At 33.8% G+C, this 27,932-nt stretch overlaps 1 protein-coding gene across 2 annotated transcripts in view; it reads right to left on the bottom strand.

Moving 5' to 3' along the window:
• Window positions 1–2,071: 2,071 nt before the first annotated feature.
• Window positions 2,072–27,932, bottom strand: part of LOC129235366 (cytoglobin-1-like) — a 28,722-nt gene continuing 2,861 nt past the window's right edge. Inside the window, exons 1-4 of one of the 2 annotated variants that reach the window (XM_054869177.1) lie at window positions 17,080–17,320; window positions 4,908–5,158; window positions 3,976–4,140; window positions 2,072–2,946 (exon numbers count right to left, since the gene is read on the bottom strand). In XM_054869177.1, coding sequence (XP_054725152.1) covers window positions 2,809–2,946; window positions 3,976–4,140; window positions 4,908–5,072 — 468 coding nt within the window. In that variant the 5' untranslated portion in view covers window positions 5,073–5,158; window positions 17,080–17,320 and the 3' untranslated portion in view covers window positions 2,072–2,808. Of the gene's footprint in view, window positions 2,947–3,975; window positions 4,141–4,907; window positions 5,159–17,079; window positions 17,321–27,932 lie in introns of those variants that run through there. The other variant, XM_054869176.1, reaches the window with a different exon arrangement.

Raw genomic sequence — 27,932 nt, 5'->3', positions numbered from 1 at the left:
TGTCAAAAGTTATAGGGTTGCCCGATGGGCCCGCTTTAAATGGCCTACCCTGTATTAAAACTAGGTGAAACAGTTGACGGTACACACTACCAACGACAATTGGCCGATTTGAACAGCGCTATACACCGAAAACGCTCAGAATATGCCGATCGGCGTCACAAAGTAATTTTTCTTGATGATAATGCACCGCCACATCGAACAAGAGCGACCCGGGAATTGGTGGAGACGTACGATTGGGAGCCGCTGCTGCATGCGGCTTTCTCACCACACGTGGCGCTTCCGATTATCATTTGCTTGCATCGATGGGCCACGTACTTTCCGAGCAGCGCTTCAATTCTCACGAAGAAGCCAAAAAATTGCTCGATGATGGATTTGCGGCCAAAGACGGCCATTTTTTTTGGCGCGGCATCCACAAATTGCCTGAGAGATGGGAAAAATGTGTCGCTAGCGATGGCTATTATTTTGAAGATTAAATTTGTAACCATTTTTTGTTAATAAACGTTTGAGATTGAAAAAAAGTCTCATTTCATAGGTACTTCCAGTTCTTTTTTCTGGGACTTAATTCAAATGGGCTATTATTTTCACTTCGAATAAGACTTCCCCCACTTCACAATTATAATGGAAACAACGAAATATGTAAATAAACAAAACTAAACTTTTAACATAAGTGCCCGAAGGCACTTGTCGCCTTAGCGTCAAACACTCATTGAACTTAGGAATAATTGCAAAATAATCACTGAGTTCAGGAATGTTTGCAAGTGGAGCTATTAATCTAGGCAAATGTATACTTAAAGGCGGAAGTGAATTTAAGCGGTGGTTGCTTAAACAATAAAAACAGCATTGAATAATTTTTTTTTTATTTCTTTCGATTGCGTTATTCCTTATTTCAGTGATAGTTCTATTTTTATATGTTGATTTATAAATATTTGTGCAAGCAATATTTCCGTCATTCTTCTCATTTAGATGCCTTTGTTATGGCATTAAAGCGTATGAAATACAATTTTGGGTCAGCGCCAAGTGCATTTTAGAAATGAGCAGCTCTTTGAGCTGCTAAAAGAGAATAATATCAAAGGTGGCATTGAGCGGCATTAAATAACGGAAGGAGCTCCCTCCTTTCTTAGCCAGTTTTAAAAACTTACTGTTATGGAAGAATATGATTTTACCTTCGATTATTTCTATGATTGTATCGACGTTATCGACATTTTCTTAAACATCAAAAATGCCTGAACAGAATCGACGGAACCAAAATAGCACGTAATGAGCTTCCACAGTAACGACACCTTAAAAATCATTCACAATTTCAGCGGCCTGGCTTGCATTTTCGCCTTTATCAGAGAAAAACTGTAATATGTACCGAATTTTCTCTTTATTGAGTTCCATTTTTAACACCTATAACACACAACTGAGTGGAACAAACAAAAACAGTCCAAATTTTTTTAGTGTGAAACGTCACCTTGGCAACGAGCTTAAACTGTAAATTGATTGTTCGATACTTTACGCGATATCGATCACTACAGCCATCTACAGAGAAAATAGGGGGTGTCTTTTTTTCATAAACAAATATAATTCCAGTTCTGAGGTTTCACGTCTTTTCCTCCATACAAACTACACACAGGCTCTAATTTCCTTATGAGGGGGAAAAACCTGGCACCATTAACAAACAAAATTGCTAAAAATCAATGGTATGGTGTGATCACTTGAGTCTTGCACTTTCTTATGATAAAATTTAATGTGTTATAAAATTGCATACCCAAAACGACGCAAAAGGTTCTGCTTAAAAAGTGGAAGTGGAGTGTTTTGATGGAATTTTAAAAAAATATATATAAAGTGGGAAACTTTGCGTTATATGGTTTTTCTTGTAGTTATGTATATATAAAAAAAGCGATGTGCTTGCAGAGAAGTGTATATGAGAGGAGTCGCATGGATATGAGTCAATAGTAGTTAGAGTAAGTACGCTTTATTTTCTGGTCTCCAGGAGGATACATTTTGTCTAATATAGACATTTTTTGTACCAACTGGCTTAGTTTCACTTCTTAAAATTCAATAATTAAGCAAATCCATTTGTAATATATATTTTTATTCATTTTATATTTTATTTTATTTTTATTTATTTTCTTACATTTTACGTTATTCACAAAATTACAAAGTTTAGAAACCATTAGCAAAAAAAAATGTTTATAGAGGTAAACGGAAACATTAAGAGTTCATCGGAGTTGTTTTTTTTTTATTTGTTTCAAATATAGCCAGTTCAGATGCGTTTAGAGTTTCTTGGATGGGAGGTATACAAATGCAACAACAACAATCACAGCAGCTAATTGTGAAAAAAACAGCACAAATAAAGCTTCAAACTCAAGACAGCAGCAACGGTGGAAAGGCGATGGAGTTAAAGTTTACGGATGGCGTTACAATAAAGCAAGTTGCTGTATAAATTTTTTAGATATGTTTCAAGACATTTTCTATATTTGCATTTTTCTTCTTCTTCTTCGTGTTCTTCGTTTTCTTTTTCTACTACAACTTCACAATAAAACTTTTGCGCTACAAAAGCAGGTTAAAGCGTCAACGTTAATATTCCCTAAATGTGTGTGTGTGTGTGTGTGTGCTTTAATGGAGATATTCGCATTGTTGGTTCACTAAAGTGAGCCATACAAAATTTCCGCAATGTCATAGTGGAAAATGCGAGTTCGCATGCCTGCTTTCCCATGACTTTCCTTATGCGTGTGTGTGTGTGATGAGTGTGCGTATGAGTGTTGATTTGTTGGCATATGCACTCCTTTAGCACTCCGCCGCCTTCCTGCAACTTCTCCAGCATTATTGAGCCCCCAATTCATCGTACTTCTTGAAGATGATGTCGTATACAATGTCGAGTAGTTTATTCCAGGCTTCCGCTTGGCGTTCATTCAGGTTACACGCCTCAGTCAGTACTTCTACAATGGCTGTGCGCAGTTCCTGTGCGAAAGAGGGAATATTATGAGCACAAATTAATACAAATAAATGAGTAAAACTGATCAAAAAATTAATACAATTTACAGGATCAGATTTAAATTTACAAATTTCTTTACATGTTCTTAAAGTTTTAAAGTAAGTTTCATTTAATTTTAAGTGTTCGTGCTTTTTTGGGAAATAATGTATTTATTTTAAATTTGCTCAATATATCCTAAACCAATATTCAATATTTTTTAAATTTTAACTTTTCAACTTTTTTTTATTTCTCAAGATAAAAATAAAATAACTTAAAATTAAAAACACAAAACATCATTTCAAAATTTTGGATTTTTTTAATTTACTAAAATTATGTTAAATCAATATTAAATAGTTTTTGAGGATACAAATAAAATAATTAAAAAAAAAAGCACAAAAGATAATTTAAAAATTTTGGATTTCTCTTAAATTCGCTCAAATTAAGTTAAATCCATGTTTTTTTTAATTTTAAATTTTTAATTATATTTTAAATTTGAAGAAGAAAAGGAAATAATTTAAATTTATAAAACGCCAAAGTTAATATGAAAATTTTGTATTCTGTTTTTTTTTTATTTGTTCAAATTATTTTGAATCAATATTTCATACTTTTTATATTTTAAACTTTGAACCTTTTTTAGTTTCGGAGATCAAAATAAAATAACTTAAAATTAAGAGCACACCAAAAACATTTTAAATGATATATATTTGCTTAGATTTAATTCAATCAGCTTTGAATATTTAAAAAATTTTTAATTTATAACTTTATTTCTTATTTTTGCAATTAAAAGAAATAGTAATTTAAAATTAAAAAAAAAGCAATTTGAAAATTTTTACAATTTTTATCTAATTTTCTTCAACTTAATTGATTTTAGTTGTTAAAGTAAGTTTTTATTTTTTTTTTTATTTTTTTATTTCTATATTTTTTTATTTTTATATGTTTTTTTTCGAGTTAGTGTGTGTGTTTTAATGTGCTTTAAATTTTTAACTATTTATAATATAAAATTTTGCTTCACTTACAAAATATGCAGGCCTTTCAATGTGATGGCGCTGTACATGCGATCTTGCTATCTCTTGCCAGATTTCTTGAATCTTTTGTAGACCTCCTTCTTCTTCCAGCTGGCTGATTGACTGATCAAAGGTCTTGATAATGCGGCCACAGTGGGCACGAAAGCGTGCGCTATTCTGTAAATGTCAAAGAACGACAAAAATGTAAGCTTTATTTTATACGATTTTTAGAGGGAAGTGGAGCATAATTTTTCTTTACACGAAACAAGATACAGGCATGTAAAAATAAAAGTAAGGGGCTAATGAAATCTATAATTTTTTCTATGCCAAATTTCGTACCCAATTGAATAAAAGTTTTAAAATTTTAATTTGAAAAAAAGCCAAAGTTTTAATATCAAAACGTAAAAGATAAGTGCTTCAAACTTCGTTATATTCAGTCAATTATAGAAACGATTTTGTGACGTCATAAGTTGATTTCGCCAGCAACGAATTGCTTAGCGCAATAAATTTGAATTATAGAACTTCATATTAATAAAATATTTGAAAAAATTTTGCTTTGGAAATTCGAAGGACAAGAAAAATGTCAGAAAAAAAATTATTCAAGATTTCAAAGTTTAATTAAAATCATAAAGTTATATATTTTATTTAACAGAAAAGCATCAAGTTGTGAAAGCAAACATTTTATTAAATTTCTTTTTTATTTGAGGTTATTAACTTTTTAGCCAATTAAGTTGAATACAGATACTCGAAATTTCTTAATAATAATTTTATTAAAAGTAAATACTCTTTTATTTTTTAATATATTACTTTATTTAATATTTTAAGAATTACATTAAAAAATTTAATTAATAACTAACTATTTTTTTTTAATTAATAATCAACTATAAAATTCTAAACAAGTAACCTAAAAAAACTTGCACACACACATGTATATATTTACTTACATTCAGTTCCGTGAGTGGCACATCTCGGAATGGGAATTTTTCCAAATTGGACGGAAATTTTGTGAAGAATCTGAGGAGAATCGCTGCGCCAGAGTCGGTTGGTGTAGCGACCGGAATGGCCCAGGTCTTCTTGATCTCAACAATATCTTCAGCGTTCAATGCCATTTTATATTATGTTTTGTTATTTTGTATTTTCTTATCAAAAATTATTATTTTGTTAAATTTAAGCCTTAGCTTTTCTTTGGTTGTCTCTGAAATAAAGATATAAATTATTATTAATTGGTAAACTCACATAAAAAATTAAATAGTTAAAGGCCAAATATTAAATTAAATTTCTAAACAAACACTAGAATAAAATCATTCTTTCATTTCACAGACTTAATTGTGACATTTTTGTTTTTTGGTTTTTATTGTTGTGCTTTCATCTCTGCATAGCTGTGCGTTTTGAATAAACGTAAAAATCTTTTCTATGTACTTCTGCTAATTGGGAAGACAATTGAAATTGACATGCTGAACAGCCGTAGAAGCTTGCTGAGGCGCACATCAACTCACACATACACGAATATAAGTTGCACGTGGAACATTTCAAGCTAATCACGAGAGTATGCAACCCGGTAGGGAAGTGAGCTGGTTTAGTTGGCGATCTAGCACTGTCGCTGTAGGTAATTTTTTTTATTTTTGTGTGTGGATATTTCGTTGGTATACACAGAATAATGTTTTTATTAAATTATTATATTAAAATCATAAAATATATTATTCTCAACAATAACCTACAATAAAAATTGGTTAATCATTTTCTGCTCCTGAAATCATTTCTTGAGTAAATTCAAGCAACTACAATTAAATCAGATATATTTTAAATGTATAATTTAAAAAGTAAGTTATTCTCTATCACCTGAACCATAATGTAAATACAGTTATGGTAGCGCCTCATCATATGCCTTTTGTCGTCAGTATAGGATTTCCGGGAGTTTTACTTTCTTCTACAAGGTGAAAAAGCACTCATACTGGTAATTGAATGTTGTCGCAAATCTACAATGATCCTACTCCGTCGTTGAAAGCACTAAAATTTATATTTCAATGCTATAAAATAGAAAATTGTGACATCGAATTTTGTAGTGCCTGGAAACATTGGGACTAAAGCTAGAGCGGCTCACCATATGAGTTGAAGATCCATGACATCGAAATAGTATTTTGTGTACCACAAATGCTTTTTGTACGCCACAAAAATAAATCATTTCTGCATCAAATCGTAACAGGAGACAAAAAAACTAATCCATTATAAAAAAAGTATACATTTGAAGAGAAAATTGTCGTAAAAACTATGAAAACCTGAGTAATTTTTCATTATTACAATAAGAATAAGTCGGCTGCCGTAGTCGAATGGGTTGGTGCGTGACTACCTACTTCGGGAGTGCGTAAGTTCGAATTTCCTTGAAAAAACTGAAAAATGAAAAAGTTTGTTCTAATAGCAGTCGCTGCTCGGCAGGCAATGGCAACCCTCCAAGTGCATGTCTGCCATGAAAAAGCTCCTCATTTACTTAATCCGACAGGCTTGGCCTCTTTTTACTCTGATTCATATCGGCCAATCCAGAATGCTTTTCAAGAAAGCGCTTTCAAATTCACTTCAACCGAAGTCATCAAAAATATTTAATATTTATATAAAATTTCTTGGTCTCAAATGATAAATGGCAAGCTATCCATAATTAATTAGAGAGGTTTCAAAACGTTATAAATTCTATAGCGCAATATTTTGAAAAATAGTGACAGAGAAAAGAAAGTTCCGCATTGGAATTCAAAGGTGTTGATCAAATAGGTATTGCATGCCCTTTTTGGTCCTACAGGGAGTTTTGATATACTCGTGTAGACACACTTAACCTAGCAGACAGCTGTTCAGTTAAGCCTAATGTAAGTATTCCATTTTCATTAATGTCACTGTAGGCGAAAGTCTGGTAGGAAAATAACTTTTCAGCAAAGTGCTTCAATTTTTGTGAATAATACATTCATATATAAGTAATAAAGGATGGGCCATGGCTGACTTCTTTTTAAAACACACGACACTGACTGTCGTTTCGCACCAGAAAAGAGTGCAAAAAATTCGAAGGCTTTTGTGGCTAGCGCTGCTAAACAATTTTTGTTAAATAATTCATTATGGTACAAATGCTTAAGGAATAAAATAAAATAAAAAATTTAATATCATCACCCGTGAGAAATGTATGGACTTATACTTGAGAAACGTCTGGCGCTATTCGACATTTCCAAAGTGATTGTATTACTCAAATTCTGTATTTATTCGAAATAAATTTCGAGGTATGTGCATTTTCACCTCAGCGTCTTTGTTGACCAATAAAATTGGATCCATAAGCACGAAAATTTGATATGAATTTTGACAATTTTGGTTTCAGTGGCCATCAATCGCACACATGCCAAGTGATTCAAGTATTTTTTGACATTGTCGTCGATTATTCTGACAATTGGTTTATTCGTAGGCTTGAGTGTAATAAGAAATAGAAGTAATTTTGGAAAAAATTGTTATTTTAAGATTTATTCAGTACAGAAAATTTTGGTATCATCATCAATTAAAAAATTAAAAAAAAAAATGCTTTGAAAAAATTTAATTTTTTGTATAAATTTTTTTTTTAATTATTCGTAGGCTTGAGTATAACAAGAAGTAAAATGAAGGAATTAAAAAAATAATAAGATTTTGAGATTTATTCAACACTGAACATTTTAGAATAGAGTATTTAAATTGAAATATCTTCAGCTTTTTTATAATTGCTATTAATTTTTTTTAATTGTTTAAGATGGAATTTACTTAAAAAAAATCCTTTGAAAGAATTCTTTTCTTTTAATAAAACTTAAAAAAACAATGTTAAATATAATTTTTTGTTAAAAATGTCTGTCAAGAAATGTTTCCTTATATAGTTTTGGTTTCACTGGTTCACTGTAGATATTGAAAAATTATCGAACTCTTACTATAAAACTTTGAGGAATTACTTTGCAGAGAAAAAAAAATCTGAATTGTTTTTCGAAAATGACAACAACAAAAACTAAAAACAAGAATATTTTTTTCCAACAAAAAGATGCTTTTCAAAACCATATTTCATATTAAAAACAAATTTAAAAAAAAATGTTGAAAAACACCGAATATATTACGCTTTGAAAAACTGTTTGTGAAAATTGCCAACATAGAATACATTCTAAAGTTATTCAATTATTTTCAAAATTTTTCAGCTTAATTCTTATTATACTTAAATCTTATATCTAAACCAATTTTTAGAGGTATTGACGACAATGCCCAAAATACTTGCTTCACTTGACATATAATCTCCCCAAACTCACGATTTCCCGATTTCTCTCAAAGCATTATTAGAATTAGTATTCGCATTTTTTCAAACCTTATACTGAAATAAAATTATCATTTCGAATTACCCAAATCATTTCTACCGGACATATCTAAATTTTCTTATTTTTATACTCCCGTCATCCATCTGCCAGTTGAAACCTTTCATAGATTAACTTAATATCAACTCTGTAGATATATTGAAAACTTGAAATTTTCAAGAGGCACTTAACCAGCCCTCTTGATATTACACTCTCCACTCTAAGCAAACAATTTTTGTGTAGCGAATTCTTGGAAATGTTTTAGAAAATGAGCGCTCTCAGTGATTTATTAAGTACCACTTACTGCATATTCATAAGTTAAACTAACTTAACTCGTCAATGTCATAGTTCTTCAAAAAAAGTACATAATAATAACAAGAAGTTTATCATTTGCGTTAGTCAATTTAGGTTTATGTGTTATTACGATTGTCACTTCTCCTCACTCACATTCCTTGCTTTTGTAGTACTTTTCCTCTACAGCAGCACTTTATTATTGCTGGCATTATTATAAATTCTTATGCTGTTCATGTTGCTGCCAGTAAGTCTAGTAATCAATCTGCTTGGCAATTTGCCAGCCGACGGTAAGGCTGACCGTCAGTTAGCGCGCAACAGAGAGGAGAAATTATGTTATACGCGTGAGTGCAGATGGCACGTGAAAAGTAGTTGCTCGGCCACAGCCGTTAACCACTGCGTAGTTGGAAATTGGCTAAGGATACTTGTGGTTGCTTAGCTGCCATTAGCCGTTGGTTACTTGCAGGTGGAAGTATCCTCCAACTGGCAGGCAATCAATTTGTTGAGGGTCAGTGGAACAGATAAAATAATCAATCTAAAAGGCGAGTGCATAGGGATGTAAATATGCGTATTGATGTTAGCATCAACTTGATGGAATGCAAAATTATTGAATGAATAAATAAAAATAAATAAGAAGGGAAAACTGTTCGGTATGTATCAGTTTGTACCAAGAAATGAGTGAAATTAGAGCAATAAAAACATGCGGTGGTAAGGATGCCTCTCAATGAACTTAATAAATACAAAATAAGTTGTTGAGCGGTTTTGAAATTTTATGAAAATTTAACTTTAAGCAGGCAGCAAATTTAACTAAATGGTGTAGTTTTGAGTTGATTTACGAAAACAAGGAAAGGCAAGGGATCATGCAGCCAGACTTAATCTTCCTTTCAACTTCCACTATTTATACGAATATTCAGTCTAGTTAGAGCACTTTCGGTAAGCCTCTCTAACAGCAAATCAATGAATTCTCTGGCATTGAGATAAAAAGTTTGCTGCTATGCTTGGATTTCACGAAATGGATCTGGCTCAAAGAACAAACAAAAAACAGCAACAACTAGACGTCACACGAGGCCAATGTTAGTAAAACGGTGCTAGTCGCTATTTAGGATTATTTCAATAGAAATACTCAATCACTTCAGCAACAACAACAACGAAAACGAATAACCATTTAACTTTTTATGAACCAATGCTGCGTTAAATAACTATGGCACACGGACTTAGGGAAATGTTTCGAAATTTCATTTTTTCCAATTTATTTTTAATAATTTTTTTAAGAAAATATGCTTATAGTCTCCTATAAAAACCAAATAAATCCAAGTTAAAAATTTGTGCAAGCTTAAAACTTCATTAAAATTTCACATTTTTTAATCAGAGTTTTAAGAAAAATTTCGAAAGTACGCATTACATTTTGTTCTAATATAATAAAATGCTAATTTCAAGTGGCTCAAAGATTGCCCTGATTTTTAAGATTTTTTTTTTTCTTTTGAGACAGTCGTGTGATTTTTTGTCCATGTAAAAAAGTCTCGTATTTCCTTGTACGAAGGAAAATGCATATAATCGTGAACAAAAATTATCAAAAATCAACGCGATTTTAGAACCCCTATAACACTGCTTACTTAGTATTTTTCTAAGGATGCTAATCAATAACTTATTGCAGTAAACGATTTTGTTGATATTGGAGCTGTGTTCGATATTCATCTTACAATAAAAAATCCCTTATGAGTTTGCGACAAAATAAATCCATTATTTTTCGCAGATTATTTAAATTATTTTATGGCCGCTCTTTGGCTCCTGGGCGATGGTACGATCCGGTCAACTTCGAATATTTCTGTGACATACTCTTTAACATCAAAAGTGCCTTAACGGAATGAACGAACCCAAAATTACTCGTAATTAGCTGTTACAGTATCGGCAATTTCAAAGACCTGTTTGTTTGATCGATACTTTAAGAGATATCGATCTCTTCGGCCATTTACCGAGAAAATAATGGATTTTTTCCCCCCCAAAAAAAGACAATATTTTGCGCCAATACTGAAATGATTTCAAAAATGTTTATACGTGGAGCTTCCCAAGAACTCCTTAGTTCGTTCGAAACTCGAGTATGCCTCTATTATATGAAATTTCGATCTACAATTTCCATGCTACTAGAATTAAAAGGATGCAACGTAAGTTCATTCACTTTACACTTCAATCGATAAAATTTGAAGCGACACTTCCGTCTTTTAGTTATGCCATGATATACGACGTAATCAGTGGTTCCATTGCCCGTTTTGAAGTTCGCGGGCTGATTAGTTTTGTTATACCCAGCAAATATCTCCGTGTCCAGAATCCACTTTATCTCTATGTGCTAACACCCAATCATCTTTCTCGTGCAAAAATCTCAAAAAATAAGCACTGATTTATCATCTCCAAGAACTGCTTTTAAATCTCCCATAGACGCTCTGTGCTGTTAGTTTCTTTTGCCCTTTTATGAATTTTGTTATAAACATTTACATTATTCTTAAACAAAATTGTATACCTCCAGTCTGTAAGAAATACCTGTCATGCCTAGCCAATAAATTGAAATGAAAATTCAAAATACACTTTACACTTTCAAAAATGAATAACACAGGTAAGTTACAGCAGCTAAGGCGCTAAGATCTAAAGGGTTAACCTCACCATTCAGAGAGTGCCAAATTTTATGAAAACTTACACACTTTATATGCCACTTAGCATTGTAGGTAGAAAACAAAACATTTTCGTGTTCATTTAAATTCATAAAATATGCGGTGTGGCTAACATTTCCAAACAACTGCTAGTCAATTTACACCAGAACGATATCACTGTGTATACTTAACACATCAGGTGTTAATATCCTGCAGATAGCACACAATCAAACGCACACACGTATCTCAAATGTAAGCAAATACCTGTACACATCGTGCTTGCTCTACTCACACATACCTCCTCTGCTCACACATTTCTCCTATGCTCACACATCCCTCCGTTACTCTTCTTGATCGAGTGCACATGGATAGGTATATTGAGAGAGCTGCTCGTTTGCTTTGTTTTTATTATTTGTGTAGGGGCATGTACATATGCGGACAAGCAAGTGCTCTGTGTATGCATTCACAAGCGTTTGTGTTTTGTGTACGTGTGCATGTGTGTGTATAGTAATATATCTGGCACTGCTTGTGCTCTGTATCAAATCAAGCAGAAAGCAAATGCATTCAGTGCGCTTTTAATTAAATTATGCATACAAATTTGCTGACGGCCAGATTTCATGGCTTGGAATGAATTGCATTTATGGATGAAGAAATCACAGCAACATTAATAATCCCTGCAGAGAAATCTATTGGTTTCTGGGGTGATGCTGATGTAATAATTTTCCAACCGTAATTAATTCGTATTGCAAAGATCAACCAGAAGGTTTTGAAAATTATTTTAAATAGCTTTTAAGAGATTTTCTAGTGGTCTTTCTACACAATACGCAACCCGCTGAACAAGAATTTAGACTATCGTTTGGCCTGCGCACTTGTATATCAATTTGGTATGGGTTTTCTCATTTTGGGGTAAGGTACATATTTCTATTGCGATATTATCGTAAAAAGTATGAAATTTAGGTATAGATATGTAAGTAGCACTCATGTATTTTATAGTGCGGTCGGAAAATGAATTTCAAACAAAGAACTGTAATTTACAAATGGTTTTTTTAAGAGCAGTTGTTCTCATGGCAGAATTACATTTTACCTACCCTTTGGTGATTCGTGCCAGGTCATCTACACAGTAGATTATGTTTGTGTTTTCGTGATTTCCGAAACTAAATTATGGCATATTCCTAAGAAGAACATAGATATCATCCAAAATTGAGCAGTGAAACAAAAAGGGAATAAAATGATTGTATCACTGATTATCTCTATTACCAAAAAGTTAGAGTTTATTTGAGGCAAAACGTGTATTAGGGCAAAATATTGAAAATATTATAGATGGTTGAAATTATAAACCTGCATACTTTACAGCAGCAAACAAACAGTAAATTTAGTCTTAACTTACAAAAAGTAGAAGTTCCTTTTAGCCGATCTCAATAAAATTTTGTCGGCTCTAAATGAGGTGAGAGCAATGTGGCGCGCTTTGCTAAACTCAGTCAAAATCGCATAAGCGTTTATCATGCCAATTAAGCAAAAGAAGAATGTGTGCACCAAGTTTGAGCGAGTTTTATTAAGTCGTCGTCGTCGATATACACGCATTTATCTAAAAGTTCGTAAGAGACATCACCAATTTCTCTAGCTTTAACCTTCGTCATATATTATTCTAGGGCTCTTTATTTGTACCAAATACTATAAGTAATTTTGTTCGTTTATAACCGAAAAATTCCTTTCTATTATTTTTTAAAAATTCCGTTATATTTTTTTTTAAATACTTTTAATCGAGTGCGCCGCATGATGTCTAATTTTTGACAACAGGTTTGTGCAATAAGGTAAGCATAGAGCTACTACACTGCTTGACGTTATCTACTTGAAATATAACCTAAAACAACATAGTTGATTGACCCTTTGACTATCTCTAAAGGTCCGGGCTTGGCAGCTAGGCGATTAAGGTCGCTGAGCGCTCCTTACTTCGACAGCCTGCGGCAGTGTCGCAATCTAAATCCCATCAGCCTTCTCTTTTACATCAAGAGCTCTGATTAGTTATAGATATCTGCCCGTCGGAGGGCTCAAAATGGTATCAACACGGCGCTTTAGTGCTACTTGAGGAGCGCCAAACGGATACTCCAACCATTTCACCTACCTAACTCTATTATCCCGTTTACCAGGAAAAGGGTTCTAAATGTACCCACCCTGGGAATAAATGGAATAGACGTACCTCTAAAGGAAGTGGGAATGTAGGAATTATCTTGGATAGAAGACTAACTTGGGAGGCCCACCTATACTTAATAATAAAAAAGACAACGAAATAACTTTGGACAACAAAACAACTCTTGGGTCTGAACCCTAAAATGACCTTCTGCATCTACACCCAAATGGCCTATTGTATTTTATGGGGCTTTGGTATGGTTGGTGAAAACAAATCAATCTACTGCTATATCAAAACGGTGTAAACTACAAAGGCTGGCATGCCTAAGTATAACAGGGGCCATGAGAACTACCCCAACTACTGGCATGGAAGCGCATTTAAATTTACCACCGCTACATTTAGCAACACAAGAGAATGCTACTATACAATATCTTGAACAGAGTTCAACATGCAGTATGCATAACCCAGGTAAATGACCACACGGAACCCGTACTCAATTTTATAAAGATATACAAGGTTATCTTCTCGTCTAGGGAAGAGTGGACCACTAACCCATCACGGATAAATGATGACTCACAAAAATGGTTCCAAACCGCTTCAAAGTGTAGGAGGAATAATAGTGGGGCCTAGAGCACACAAATACCTAACACTAAGTACAGATGCCACAATTTTCCATGCGGAGCTCTTCGCCATAATGGAAACAGTGGAAATCATATCCAAAAGATGTTTCTATAGAGTGTAACAAGGGTCCTAATAGAGTGTAACAATTCACTCAACAAATAATTAGGTCTCATAATTAGGTCTCTCTGATTTGGGGACATAGGACCAGAACATGAGAGACTCGAAGGAAACGAGAAGGCAGACTTTTATGCCAAAAAAGGGCAGAAGGGCTATTTATTGGACCAACCCCATTTTTCGCCTTGAACAAAAATAATATAAAACAGGAAACCAAACTAAAATCAGGGAACATTGGAACAGCACAAGCGGCCTTAATCACTCGAAAAAAGTTTTGAGCTTCAATGGCAACAGAGCAATATCTGCTCTAAGCCTAGATAAAAAGGGCCTCAGATTACTCTGTGGAGCACTTACAGGTCACTTTGCCTGTAATAAACACTTTAACACAATAGGGTCATTTAGTACAAGATTACGCAGATTCTGCTGTTATGAAGAGGAGTCTATGGAACACTTAATCCCCAACTGTGTGGCATTAGGCCTCAGGAGACACAGAATCCTGGTATCGTACCTACTAGAGGAAGAATACCTACTACTGCTCCCTCCTAAGGAGCTGGTTCGATTCCTCGGTATACTGAATAATTATAATTCAGTATTTAGGGACGCATAATAGATCAATCTGGTCGCAGTGCATAAAGTCCATACCATTACTATTATTTACTTGTTTAGTACTCGCTGTATAGTTCGGTATTTAGCATAACTTTTCATCCAATTGTTGATGGAAGTCTTATAAAACAGAACAAGTGAAGGGACAGACAATCAAACATCTCCATATCAGAAATGTACTTAACACGTTCCCTGTCCCAATACAAAAATGCAAAATTGACCGACAAGTCCAACAGGGTTTTTTGAATAATTTGTTTTTTTATAGTCATAGGATAGCTTTAGTAATAATAATAATTAAAACACAAAAAAACGGATGTAGGGTATTTCTACCTGAAACACATATGGTCCATGAGCGTAGAGGGACATTTTTGCTTCTGCACGTTCATGAAACACATGTGGTTCATATACCTCCTGACGCACATATGGCTCAGGAACGTATCAGTGCTTATCAGGCGCGTGAGGCAACCACTATTTGAAAAAAAAATTCTATAATTTTCACTAAAACAATCAGTGTCAGCTAATATGACTCCTGATACCACTCAGACTCTTGACAATAACCTCTTTGATCAGGCACAAGATTATCTTAATAAAACTAATTTCTCTTGTCCGTTTGGTTTAAAGATGAATCTCCAAGGACTTGTGATGATCACCGCAAGGGACTTCTGGAGAATCGAGCTCCACACAAACAGCGATAACTTTTACAATTATTAATTTTTTGTTTATTTGAAATTTTGCTAAATTTTGTATTTTTGTAAAATAAAGCAATTGACTAGCAAACAAAATTATTGAAAATAATCATGTTTTCGGGCCTCTGACTACCTCTAACCCCTTAAGAAGTGACCGTATTGGCTTCTTGCCACCACAAGATCTATTCAGAATTCTTGAGAGGCCGCGTAGATTTAAAGAAAATTAAAAACCGAGTGCAGTACAATGGACTTAATATTGTCTTAGTGCTGTACTTGCAATTTTGTCCCGACAAAGATAATTATAATAACCGTTTCCATGTGCAAAATATTCATGTGAGCCGAGCCACTGTAGATGTGATTGTAATATTTTTCTAAGAAAAGGGTGAATAGCATAGCTCGCTGTCTTCCACAGCATATAAATCCAATAATGATGCCGCGGTGAATGAGATTTTCGCATTTTTTATACTTATATTTTTTTCTTTTATTTATCTTATCAAGATTATTTCACATTTCATTTATGTAGATGCATTTGTGTGTCTGTAAACAAATAAGGCGTAGAAGGCCATGACAACATCTGTGGGTCTGTCTTGCACGTGAAGATTTACAAACGCACACATCCACACGTTTCAACGTTGATTTCACCTTCAACGTTCTGAACTTTATATTATATGCTGATTTATTTATTTATCTTTCATTTTTCTTCTTCTTTATATCGCTTGGAGGCAAAACGCGCTGTGAGCGAAAAATGCATTTTGTTTGATGCGCAACTTAACATGAAAAAAACTTAAGCAAATGTAATATGCCTTTGCGAAGACACGAGTGTGGATGCTTACACGTATATATGTATATGTATATACATGAATATGTGTGTGTTTGTATTTAAGCTTGTCTGTGTGCGAACGTACACACGCCATATGCACATTAAATACGTTTTTTTTTGTTTTTTTTTTTTTTTTGTATTTAAGTATTTCTTCTAGCTGCAGGCGCATTGTTGTTGCCACTTTAAGACTGAGCATATAAACATGCCGCAGAAAGGAGAGAAAATCAAGAAAATCACAAACAAAAACAAGCAACGCAAATGAAAACAACGCAACAGCCTCAACACCACCCGCAACACCATCACCACCCACACCACCACCGCAAAGCACAAGACACAAGGACACACTTTGCAGAAATCTATAAAATTTAAGTGTAAGCGTCTGGCGTGCTTGTACCATTCCAACAGTCGCTCGTACTGATATATCACTTTCCATTTTCGAGGACAAATATTTTCGCTTTTACGCTTTTGTTTATGTAGTTGTTGGTTTTCAAGCGCATGCAAAATCAGCTGTTCCGCCTAAAGGCATGCTTTAGCTGGATTCACACGCTTTAAATTTCGCTTTAAATTTCATTTTCCACTTTACACAAATGCCGTTTGTATTATTCGCATGTATTTAGCACAGCGTCTATTGTTGGTATTACGCTACTAACTACTTTGCCATTCGTCAACGGCCACATTGACAAGCCCCTTTTAGTTGTTTTTCACCCCATTTGAATACGGGCATTTACTTATTTACTTAATTTGTTGGTGTTGGTTTTTTTTCTGTTGATTTCCGCATTGCTTTGCTTCAATATTTTCGCGTTTTTACACATATATGCTCGGCCATTGATTCCCTTTAATTTGCTTATTTTTGTTATTCTTCCGTTTTATCAATTGCTTTTACCTTCAACTTTGCCGCGTACTGTGAGCAAATTTCTTCTTTGCAAGTAATTTATAGTATTTTGACTGTTTTTAATATAATTTTTTCTTCTTTAGGTTCTCTTTATTACAATTAACACTTGACTTTCGTTCTGCTATTCATTAACAACTATTGTTGCCTCGGTTTGCTGACGCTTTGTTTTTCAGCATTAAATCCATGCACTGTGTACCGACCACCGTCTGCTGTTCGCGTCGTCCACACTCGTATCCATGTAAATTTGCACTGATTCTGCTGTAATCAATTTGACTTAGGAAAAGTTACTTTCTCTCTCGCACGCGCTCTATAAATCTCTCTGAAAACAACAAAGCTGCGGAGATTGTGATAACTTTCTTATCTGAGTATCTGTTGGAAGGGGTTGCTAAATCACTTAATTTTCAAAAGTTTAACAAAGCCTCAAAAAGCTTCCATTCAAATTGAACACAACCGACTGCAAATGATTTTTTCCGACTCCTTGTTCATGACCTTTTCTCAGGTATAGTAGGCCATATAGGTATTATTTTATTTGCTGAGCTATGATAGCTTTTCAATTAAGCCACATATTCAAAATATTACCCACTAATTTAGCTTTATATGCGGAGCTCAAGCGAATGTCATTTGAATAGTTCTGTTGAATCCATGGACTTGTGTGTTTTTTTCGTTAATAGAGTTTACGAGTTTATGCTCAGGCCACAATAAGTGTTATATCGAATCGTTCTGTATCAAATTACAAAGTGCTAGTTCCATAGGAAAGGATAACTTGGAAAGGACATCTTTTAAATTTATATTCTGCCAATACATCCTATATACTACCAAGAAATTGAGTGTACAACCAGAAGGCGCCCGCTACTACACTTTTTTTATTAGCCACGGCATCTAAAATTTTGTTGTTGAAAGCGCTTTGATATCCAGAAAAGGCAAGACTACTAACTTTTTGTAAAAATCTCAATAAAGGAAACCAAGCTATTTAGCGCTATTTAGGATACGTTGCCTATCAGTGAGCGAGAATAGGAGCAAGATAGTCTGATAGAAGTTAGATCCTGCAGACTGATATGTGAGATTTTATCACACTTAGAAATAAGCAACAATGGATATATTTATACAAGTCAGTGAGATGTAATTAAGTTTTTTTTGTTTTGTTGTTGCTTTGTTCTATAGCTATTTGAAATTTTAAATTAATGCTGTAACTGATTTGGCATTAACCTCCACTAAAAATCCATACTCAAGTCTCAAGCAGTGAGTTCGAGTTCTATATGTTCTTTACAAGAAGTGGTTTAAGAACTCTGAAGGTTTACCAGTTATTTCCACTAAATAAAGTAAAAAGAGAATGCAAAGAATATGACTCCTTGGTATAAAAAGTATTAGAACAGAGGTGTAAATACTCCATACTATGTGCATAACACCTCGTATACCCGCTTCCTCTTATAAATATTGTTTCTTGGATAAGAAAAACTGAAACTGACTTGAAGTTCGTGCATGTACAAGAAGCCCTCTTCAATATAACGGACTGTTAAAAAGGTATACTGATATAGAAGCAATTTAATGTATTGTAAATAGTCGTTCTCGATTCAGTTCGCCTATGTTATGAACTAAAAGCACATGGAATAGGGTGATTTAGATTATTTGGCGATATATCCCACGAGATGCCCTTTAGATGGCTCTACGTACACAAAAACTTTCATTACATCGCTAAGAAATTATTTATTTATTGTTTTTTTTTTTGGAAATGCAAAGGCGTTAGGTCTAAAATTCATGTGACGAAAAATGTTCTTGTGAAAACCATTTACCTTTCAGAGGTTGTTAATTATTGTGAGACAATATGAAGACGTACACCGAAAGTTTGAGAAGACGCTTGGGTTAAAGAATTTTTGGTAATATATGCCCTACTAAATTATAATTAAAGATCTCATAGGGTCAAAGAGTTATAATAGAGTAGTTATGATGAGATGTATTACCGTAAAATTAACTACATCCCTTTTCTGATCAATTTTTTTGGTAAATTCAGTCAGAATATGATGAAAAATAATTTTTCCGAGATGGACAAGTTCTTCAATTTTAGATAAGTGGCTGAAGAATTCATGTTCAGCCTTGAACGCGTTTTGTACAAGTAAGTTTCTTTTTATCTCAACTGGAAGTAGGCCGATGTGTTAGTAATTATTCATATCCGTTTGACCGTTTCGTAATCGCGTACATGTATACAACTCATTACCTTTACTGCGATTACAATACTTTTAATTTACCCAATGAAACATTTCGATAAAGGTTTCAACAAGTATAGAACAAAATTTTAGTATTAAGTTCTTTTTTATGCTCTTTCGTTTTGGCTACTCAACAGGAAACATTCATTTCCCAGATACCTGTTAGGCCCTGTTAGCATATATTTTTTTATTTAGTATTTTTATTGTTTTTATGAAATATAATTATTAATATTATCATTACAGTAGTAAGGCAACTAATTGCTCCGTAAGGCACTCCGAATTACTTTTAAGTTCATTATGTTGAAAGCACAGCTTAACTACTCAGCAATGTAAGCTACGCCGACTATGCCTACTCAACCTCTGCTGCTTGGAATTACTTTTCATAAAATAATGGTACTGCAGAAATTAAAAAGCATTTTTATGAATCGTCCGTAAAGTATAACACTTAAGGAATATATTGCCAGTATTCGCAGCCCAAATAAAAATATGCCTGGGACACTGGAGTAAAATTCATAATAGATATAATACATATATTTCCATAAGATAATACCTCCGTATCTCCATTTACTCTGCTTTATAAAATTTGAATAAGTTGCTTCCACAATCATATATTAATATTTGGCAACTCTACTGTAGATATGCTTACTTTCATAAGAAAATAAATTTGTATCTTCTCTCTAAGATAACTCAATTTATATCATGCTTGAGAGCGCAAGAGAGTGCATTTTATCAATGACGGCCCCCTAAAAGCCAGTGGGCTTTGCTTCACAATTTCCTCCATTAAGTTTATTTGTACATTGCATGTGTATGCGTGTTTTAGTCATATATGTAATAAGAATTATTGTTTGTATTAACTATGCGTTGGTTAAGTACTTTAATATTAAAAAAGCGCGCCAAATCATTTTGTTACTATGGCATAGGAGGGCAAAAGTAGCCGCCCTTGTACTTCAGTGGCAAAAGTTGTGGTATAAGCAAACAAAAAAAAGATAATGTGTAGATATGTATATATTTATTTACTTATAAAAATAAATATACAAATATGAAAATAATTGACGTGTGTATTTATTCAATATGTAGATACACATCCACTTTTTGATACTTTTCTTTGGTTATTTAATTCTCATATTTTTTATAAAAAATATAATTCATTCTACACCATGTAAAATAAATCGAAGAAATCGATTTCGAAAGAAATCGACAAACTTTGCACAAGATTTAAAAAAAAGCGACAAATTTTCATCAACATTTCAGACTTTATTATCAGAATCATTAAAAAAACAATTCGGGTACGAAGTTTTATAACGAATTACTTTTTATTATAATAAAGTGCAAGTTTCCAGTCACCTTGATTTTTGATGATTCACATGACTTCTACAGAAATTGTCTAGATGAGGAAGAGCAAGAGACGATGCCGCACCTTTTGTACCACTGCCCTGCTTTATCTAGACGTAGACTTACAATTTTTAGTAGACAATTCTCTAATGAATTGTTAGATCTTAGTTCTGTGGAAATCAGGGATCTTCTACAATTTTTGAAAAGTGCACACTGGTTTTAGGAGCGATAAGGGCAAGTTCCCCACGCGGCATTGCAATGGGCTACGAGCCTGAGTGTGTCCCAACCGCTTTAACCTAACCTAACCTATTGCCAATGCAAAAATTAATGTTTTTATGATGATACAAACATCTTTTATAGTGATTGGAAAACTTATTGTTTATTTTATATCTTAAATTTTTGATGCATAAACTAGATATGTTAAGTTTAATATAATATATATAAAAAATATTATTCAAAAATCGTTATCTTATAATATCTTAATATATAAATCGAGAATGCTCTTATTTTTGAGGAAAAAAGAATATTTTTTTAAGGAATTGCAGCATAATTAATTATTATACCTTTAATTTGATACATCAAATACATCTATGTATTAATTTTGTTGTTGCTTTCTGCCATTTGGAATGCATTGCAATAAAAAATATATTTTACACCTCTGTTTTTTCAGCTAATTCGAGTGGTTTCACAAATACGTAACATATTTATTTACCCAATTCATTTCAAGTAATGCATACAGGTAAAAAACACATGATTTCTTTTCCTCTTCATGCACTACAGCCACACATCCGCGTGTTAATTGTTGACAGCTAAATACTATAATAAGTAAAAAATCTCTCGTATGTTTATTCGCAATTATTTTGCAAAAAAGGAGCCAATTCACACACATCCCCCTCCATGAGTGAGCGCACGTACTTCACATTGCATATTTAAATTTTTTTATTGCGTAAGTGTGCACCCGCAATTACCCACATACGGATTGTATAGAATGCGTCTTATGGTACATAAAATATGCACAAATGTATGTAAATATGATTTGTGTGCACTTGTGTGCCTATTCAACTAAGTAAATATGTAGTAGGAAAATCATCAAGTGCCACCTGTAGGCAACTGGCTTTATGTAAATAGCGCTCACCAGCCTCATACCACCACATTTGAGACGATTTGAAGGCAAAATGTGAGAGAACGCATTTCATTTGTTTCTCTCTGGGCATTAGTTCTCATTGCAGTAAATGCTTTTTACTTTGTGGTTATTACTTCAGAGCAGAAGAGAACACAGATAAGCTTCCAAAGCTTCGGGTTTGAAAAGTATAAAAAAACAAAGAAGAAACTGTTATGAGAATTCAAAATTTTATTTTAAAAATTTTACTAAATATCGGCATTTTTCTGTGCGTTTAACACGATTTAAATCAAGTAAACCATTGATTTATAAACAAAAGGCCACCAGAAGTTTTATCAGTAGAATACTTTTCAAAGCATTTTCAACCAACGTAACCCAAATATTTGAGCAAACTCAAGGGCATACGAAAGGAGATTTGTATTTGAAGTGCTGCGCAATTTTTTTTTTTTTTTCCAACAGCGATACTACCTAACTTCAAATGTGTATGCACCACCAGCGCAATTATTATCCCGCATTGGTAATCAGTCATTCAAAGAGCTTGACATTTTTGCTAATAATAGCAAACTTAGTTTTATAAAAGCAAGAAAAGTGCATTAAAAATAGATCGCGATAATTTAATCTTCATTATTCGAAAGATTAGCAGAGAGAACAACAACGAAGAGAATAGGCATCATTAAATCTTTATTAAGCAAAAAACGCAGATTTGAGCGGGTTTGCTGTAATAAAAATACCGACTTGACCAAAATTATATTCAATGACGAGGCTTAATTTTTTTTTTTTTTAATAATCACGTGCGTAAATGACTTATATGACTGTAAATTAATAGTTTAGCTTAATGCATAGTGAAATATCCGGGAAAAGCTGGTTGTTCGTAGATGTTTCTTTACGACGGCATTCTGAAAATTGTTGAATTCCAGGGAAATTTTCAATGCTCAAAGAATATTAAAAATGTCCAAAAATTAATTGGCAGCATGTGACTGAGTGCTGTTGGGGCGTGAAAAATAATGAAATTGGGTCTTACAAGGGGACAATAGCCAAAATATGTCAGCGCATTAACTCTGCTAGGAATTGCAGCCAAGCTGAGTCAAAAAAAAAAGATTTTTTAATAAAAAATAATTAAATAAAATCAATTCCTTTCCTACATCCATAAATTTGAAATCAAATGATAAATAAATAAAAAACTAAACCAAACAAAAATTTTCATAAATTCTTTTAATAAATTTTGTAAAAAGAAATTTTACTTTCACTTAAATACAATTGCGGTATCAGTCCACACATTTCAGCTACTAAATTTAGTCTCAAAACTAAACATAGAATTTCATAAAAGAAATCACATGCCACCACAAGCCGCAATCAGATTTTTGCATTTTTTTTTTTTTTTTTTTTGTTCTTAGAAATATGAAATATGAAACATGTATATGTAACCTAAAACTTGGTTACTGTGCTGCAGGTTCATTATCAGATGCCTCTTATTTCCAATAACAAGAATTACGTTTATAGTATATGAATATTGTGATCAGCCTATATGGGATATAGTAAACACATTGTGGTATTATCAGTTTGAAGATGACTCTTGAAAACGGCAATCATTCAATGGGGGAGAAGCGGCGAAAGGTTATCGTGACGTGGTGAGCTAAGAAAATAAGCTTGTGCGCGAAGGCACATGCTTCCAAAAGTTATAAAACGTATGCGGTAATTTATATTAGTTTGGGGAATAAGTTCATAGCGTCTTCATATTTTCTTTTCTTTTACAACGATTTGTTTGCTGTTTGGCAAAGGGTAAGTATTCATTCGATAGAACTCTTTCTGCCCTACAAAACTATGGTAATTGTGTTTTTGAGTTATTTATTTTTTTATTAGTTTTGAGGGCTAGAAATGGAACACTCAAGAGGCAAAAATCAACATTTTCCACATCTGCTCTTCTTTGCTTATCATCGAGGTCAAAAAGCTGCCGAAGCAGCCCGGGACATTTGCGACGCGTATAGAGAAGGTGTCATGGGCGAGTCTACAGCGCAAGAATAATTTGCAAAGTTCAAATTTAGCTACTTTGACGTCCATAACACGTCCCGCATCGGATCATAAAACGATCACAATCACCTTCATTCAATGAGATTTACCAAAAAATTGGGAGCCTGACTGCCTCAGTCGCCTTCAAATTTCTTCTCAACATCTCGCCCGCCATCGAGCAACACGCGGTCATAAACAACGATTTTTGTACCGAATCGTCAGAGGTGATGAAAATGGTGCTTGTACATCATTATGAAGGAAATAAAGAAGTGGGTAGCTCCAGGAGATACGCCAAAGCCGAGAGTCAAGCCGAATATTCAATCAAAGAAGAGCATGGTGTGTGTTTGGTGGGACTTGGAGGGCATGGTGCACTCGAAATGCTCGAAAAGAATGCCACGGCCAACAAGGAGCCCAGCTACATCGTGTTAATGAGGCTATTCTGACTGAAAATACCTGATCGACATGATCAAACCATACTCCTTCACGACAACACCACGCCCCATGTTGAACAAGTCGTCAAAACCGCACTCCAAGAGTTCGAATGCGAATAAAAGTCTTGGTCAAAACACTATGAACTTATTCCCCAATATAATATATTTATGAATTTGAAATTGCCAATGACTAAGCCCAAATATTTATTGCCCTCAGTTTCTTTTTTTTAAGAAATGTGAGCTTAATTGCTATCTTTTCACCATCAAAAAGTTTAATTCTAATTTCTCGGGTACGGAACAGCAAACAATAAAAAGAGTTATGCTGCTTATTGTGGCAACCGCTAGCCTTTTTCCTTAATGTCCGGGGCAAATTGTGTGCACAATTAGATAGTTTTAAATGCATGCCTTGGCAGCTCATATTTTTATATAAAATTCCCATTGCTACTGTTTGTTGCATTGGCAGATTCAGTCACAAACACAACAATTAACACTCGGCTACAAAGGTTAAATGTGGGAAATTTGTTGTAGTTGTTTATAGTCTGACACATTTGTTCGTAGAAATAAACATATTAATAAAACAAGTAAGGGAGAGCTAAATTCGCTCCAAACCGAATTTTATATACCTGCGCATGTTTCAGTCAAATTTAATTCGGGCTGGCCTTTAATTTTTGGACTTGAATAAACTCATAGGCAATGAGAGTTATAGCTTCTACATACTATTGTGCATTGGCTATGTCAAGACTAGAGTATGCAGCGTTAATTTGGAGGCCTTGCGCGAAAATTCAATCTAATCGCTTTGAGCGAGCTCAAAAATTTTTTCTCAAACTGGCTCTCCGCTCACTAAATTTTTCACTACCACTACCTTCTAACTATTCTCGTTACCAACTCATTGGCCTTCCTACACTTGAGAACAGAATATCCATTTTAGCGCGCTCATTTGTCATTAATATCATAATTCTCTATGATCGCCCTTCTCTTTTAGAAAATAATGCTTTTAATATTCCCTCTAGAATTCTTCGCCATTCGTTTTATTTAAAATTACTTTTTCTAGAAGTAGTTATGGTGTCAACGGACTAAACTTAAACATTGCTGTCAAACTAAATACAGAATTTTTTTCAGTATTCGTTGACATTTAATCAAGGAAATTGCCGTTAACAAGCCGTACAATTGAATTACGAAAATCGACGTTCTGTGAAAAGTGTTAATCGCACGCTGAGGCCAACTTATGGTGCCCATAACCATTTAGCGATGACGCCCATTTTTGGCTTTATGACAACGCAATCCAAAGCCATTACATCCATTGAAAACAACCGTTTGGTGCGGCCTATGGGCTGGAGAAATCAACGGCCCATATTTCTTCAAAGACGAGGCTGGCGCCAGCGTAACAGTGATTAGCGAATGCTATCGCGCCATTATAAACAAATTTTTTTATGCCGGAAATTGAAGCCCGTGATGTGATTTGATTTCAACACGACGGCGCTAATTGCCAAGCAGCTCGTGAAACAATAAATTTACTGCGTCGTCATTTCGATGAGTATTGTATCTCTCGTCTCGGAGCAGTGGATTGGTCACCAAGCTCGTGTGATATCATACCTTGGACTTTTATTTGTGAGGGTATGTAAAGTCAAAATGCTTTGTGGACAAACCAGCTTCGATTGAGGCATTGAAAGCCAAAGAACTAAATTTATTCACGAGATGCCGACCGAAGTCCTCCAGCGAGTCATTCAAAATTGGGATGTCGGCTTGAAATGATGAGATCAAAATGACCCCTGGCTCCCGGACTATTCGGCTGACGGTCTTCCCATCGCTATAAACGTAGCTGACCATCATTATTATATTTTCATACGTGTCCAAAATTATGTAAAAAAAAATTCAATCGGCATAATGTAGTTTTACTTTTTAATTTATTTTACAAGTTCAGCTGACGTGTTTTCCTCCCTCTACCGCGCAGCTGACTATTTTTTTTTATTCTACTAAATATCAAGAATACATGAAACAAATTTCAGCCGGTATAAAATGAGTTGGTAGACATTTTTTTTCGACACGTTTCGTACCCTCCCACAATCACATCCACCGCGGGTGCGCCAGCTGACGTTCACTTTCGTTATTCATGAAAGCTAAATAACAAGTATAGTCAAGAATTTAACGGTATAAAAACGAGTCCAAAATCGACCCCTGGTTCCTGGACTATTAAGCGTTCCATTTCTAGACGGTATGTATGTATGTAAGTATGTAGGAACTATTTAGTTATTCTTCATTCTTAGCTTGACAGTCCTGGGTGGACCACAACTACCTTTCTGCAGAACTCTCGATCCGCTGTCAATCGCCACCAGATTTTTGTGTTCATCTCTTTGAGGTCATCGATAATCGAATCTATCCATCTTTTCTTTGGTCTTCCCTTAGTTCGCTTCCCATACTCGTTTTGATACTTTTTGCTTGGGATTCTTCGCCCTTTCTCTTTCGCCCCTTTATTAGGTGTTCAAGTTCTAGATTGTATCGAATACGATATGTGCCATCTGCCAACTTGATTGAACCGTATATTTTTCTCGAAATTTTCCTTTCGAATGTTGATATTTGTTACACGTCATTCATAGTTATTTGCCATACTTCTCAGCCGTATGTCAGTATTGGGCGTAAAAGGGCATGATACAGGTACATACCTAATTTTTAGTTCAGAAGTGTCAAATGTAACTGACGTACGACGCTATTTGCAAAAGTTATAAATCTAGGGGATAGGGTTATTAATTTTGCGCCACCTTGTATAGCAAAGTTTGAGTTTCAAGTCACTGCTGTCCGTTGATTTATGGCAGCTTTTTCGCTGAAGTGGCATGCCTTTTCCTCCACACAAAACACAAGCTCGAATTTTTTTTTATATGAAAGAAAAATAGCAGGACCGCCATCAATAAAAAAATTACCAAATATCAAGGGTATTTGCAGTCACTTAAAATGATAATATTAAATTCTAAGGCCTATAAAGCTGCATACCCAGAAAAACTCTGAAAATTCTGGTTAAAAAGATGAAAATTTTTGTAGAAAGTTTCAAGCAACGTTATATATTGTTTTTGTTGATGTATGAACTATATTTTTATAGAAAAAATAGTGGTGTCTTTATAATTTTCAGTATTTTCTGAATTTTCGTTGAAACTCATAAAGAAAATAAAGCTCGATTTTTCCACGTATGTACGAAGCGTTTAAATTAGTCTCAGGAAAAGACTTTGAGACTCGATAGATTTTGCTCTCGCCGTTTAATCATTTATTTCTTATAATACATTTAATGAATGAAAATATGCAAGCAAGAAATAAATTCTTAAGTGAACTCTAAAAAGCACTTTTTAATATTGTTTTCACCTAATTCTCTTTTTATACGATTTTTTTATACACACTTCTTTTTACACGAATTTTGTCGGAGCGTATCTATCATGTAAAAGGAGAATTAAGTGCGTATTTTATGCATTCATATGAAGGGTGTAGCAACATAACAAAAAAAAATTTTACGAATCGCAAAACTAATTGAACAACCCACTTAGTATATATCTCGATTCTTTATGCTGTTACTTATACCATTATTTGAACAAAATTAAAATACCCTTTTCCACAAGTGAGCGGGTAAAAAAATCGTACTAAGTTATACCAAATGAACTAGAAAAGTAATGACAGCATGCGGAAAGTCGTAAAATACTGTATACCATTTGAAAGCTACAACAAAAACGGGAGTATACTAAATATTTCTTTTCTTTAACTTTCTCAAAGGCA

Source organism: Anastrepha obliqua, chromosome 1 (genome assembly GCF_027943255.1).
Source record: "Anastrepha obliqua isolate idAnaObli1 chromosome 1, idAnaObli1_1.0, whole genome shotgun sequence".
Classification (NCBI taxonomy): domain Eukaryota; kingdom Metazoa; phylum Arthropoda; class Insecta; order Diptera; family Tephritidae; genus Anastrepha; species Anastrepha obliqua.
This window is presented reverse-complemented; position numbering and strand designations above follow the sequence as displayed.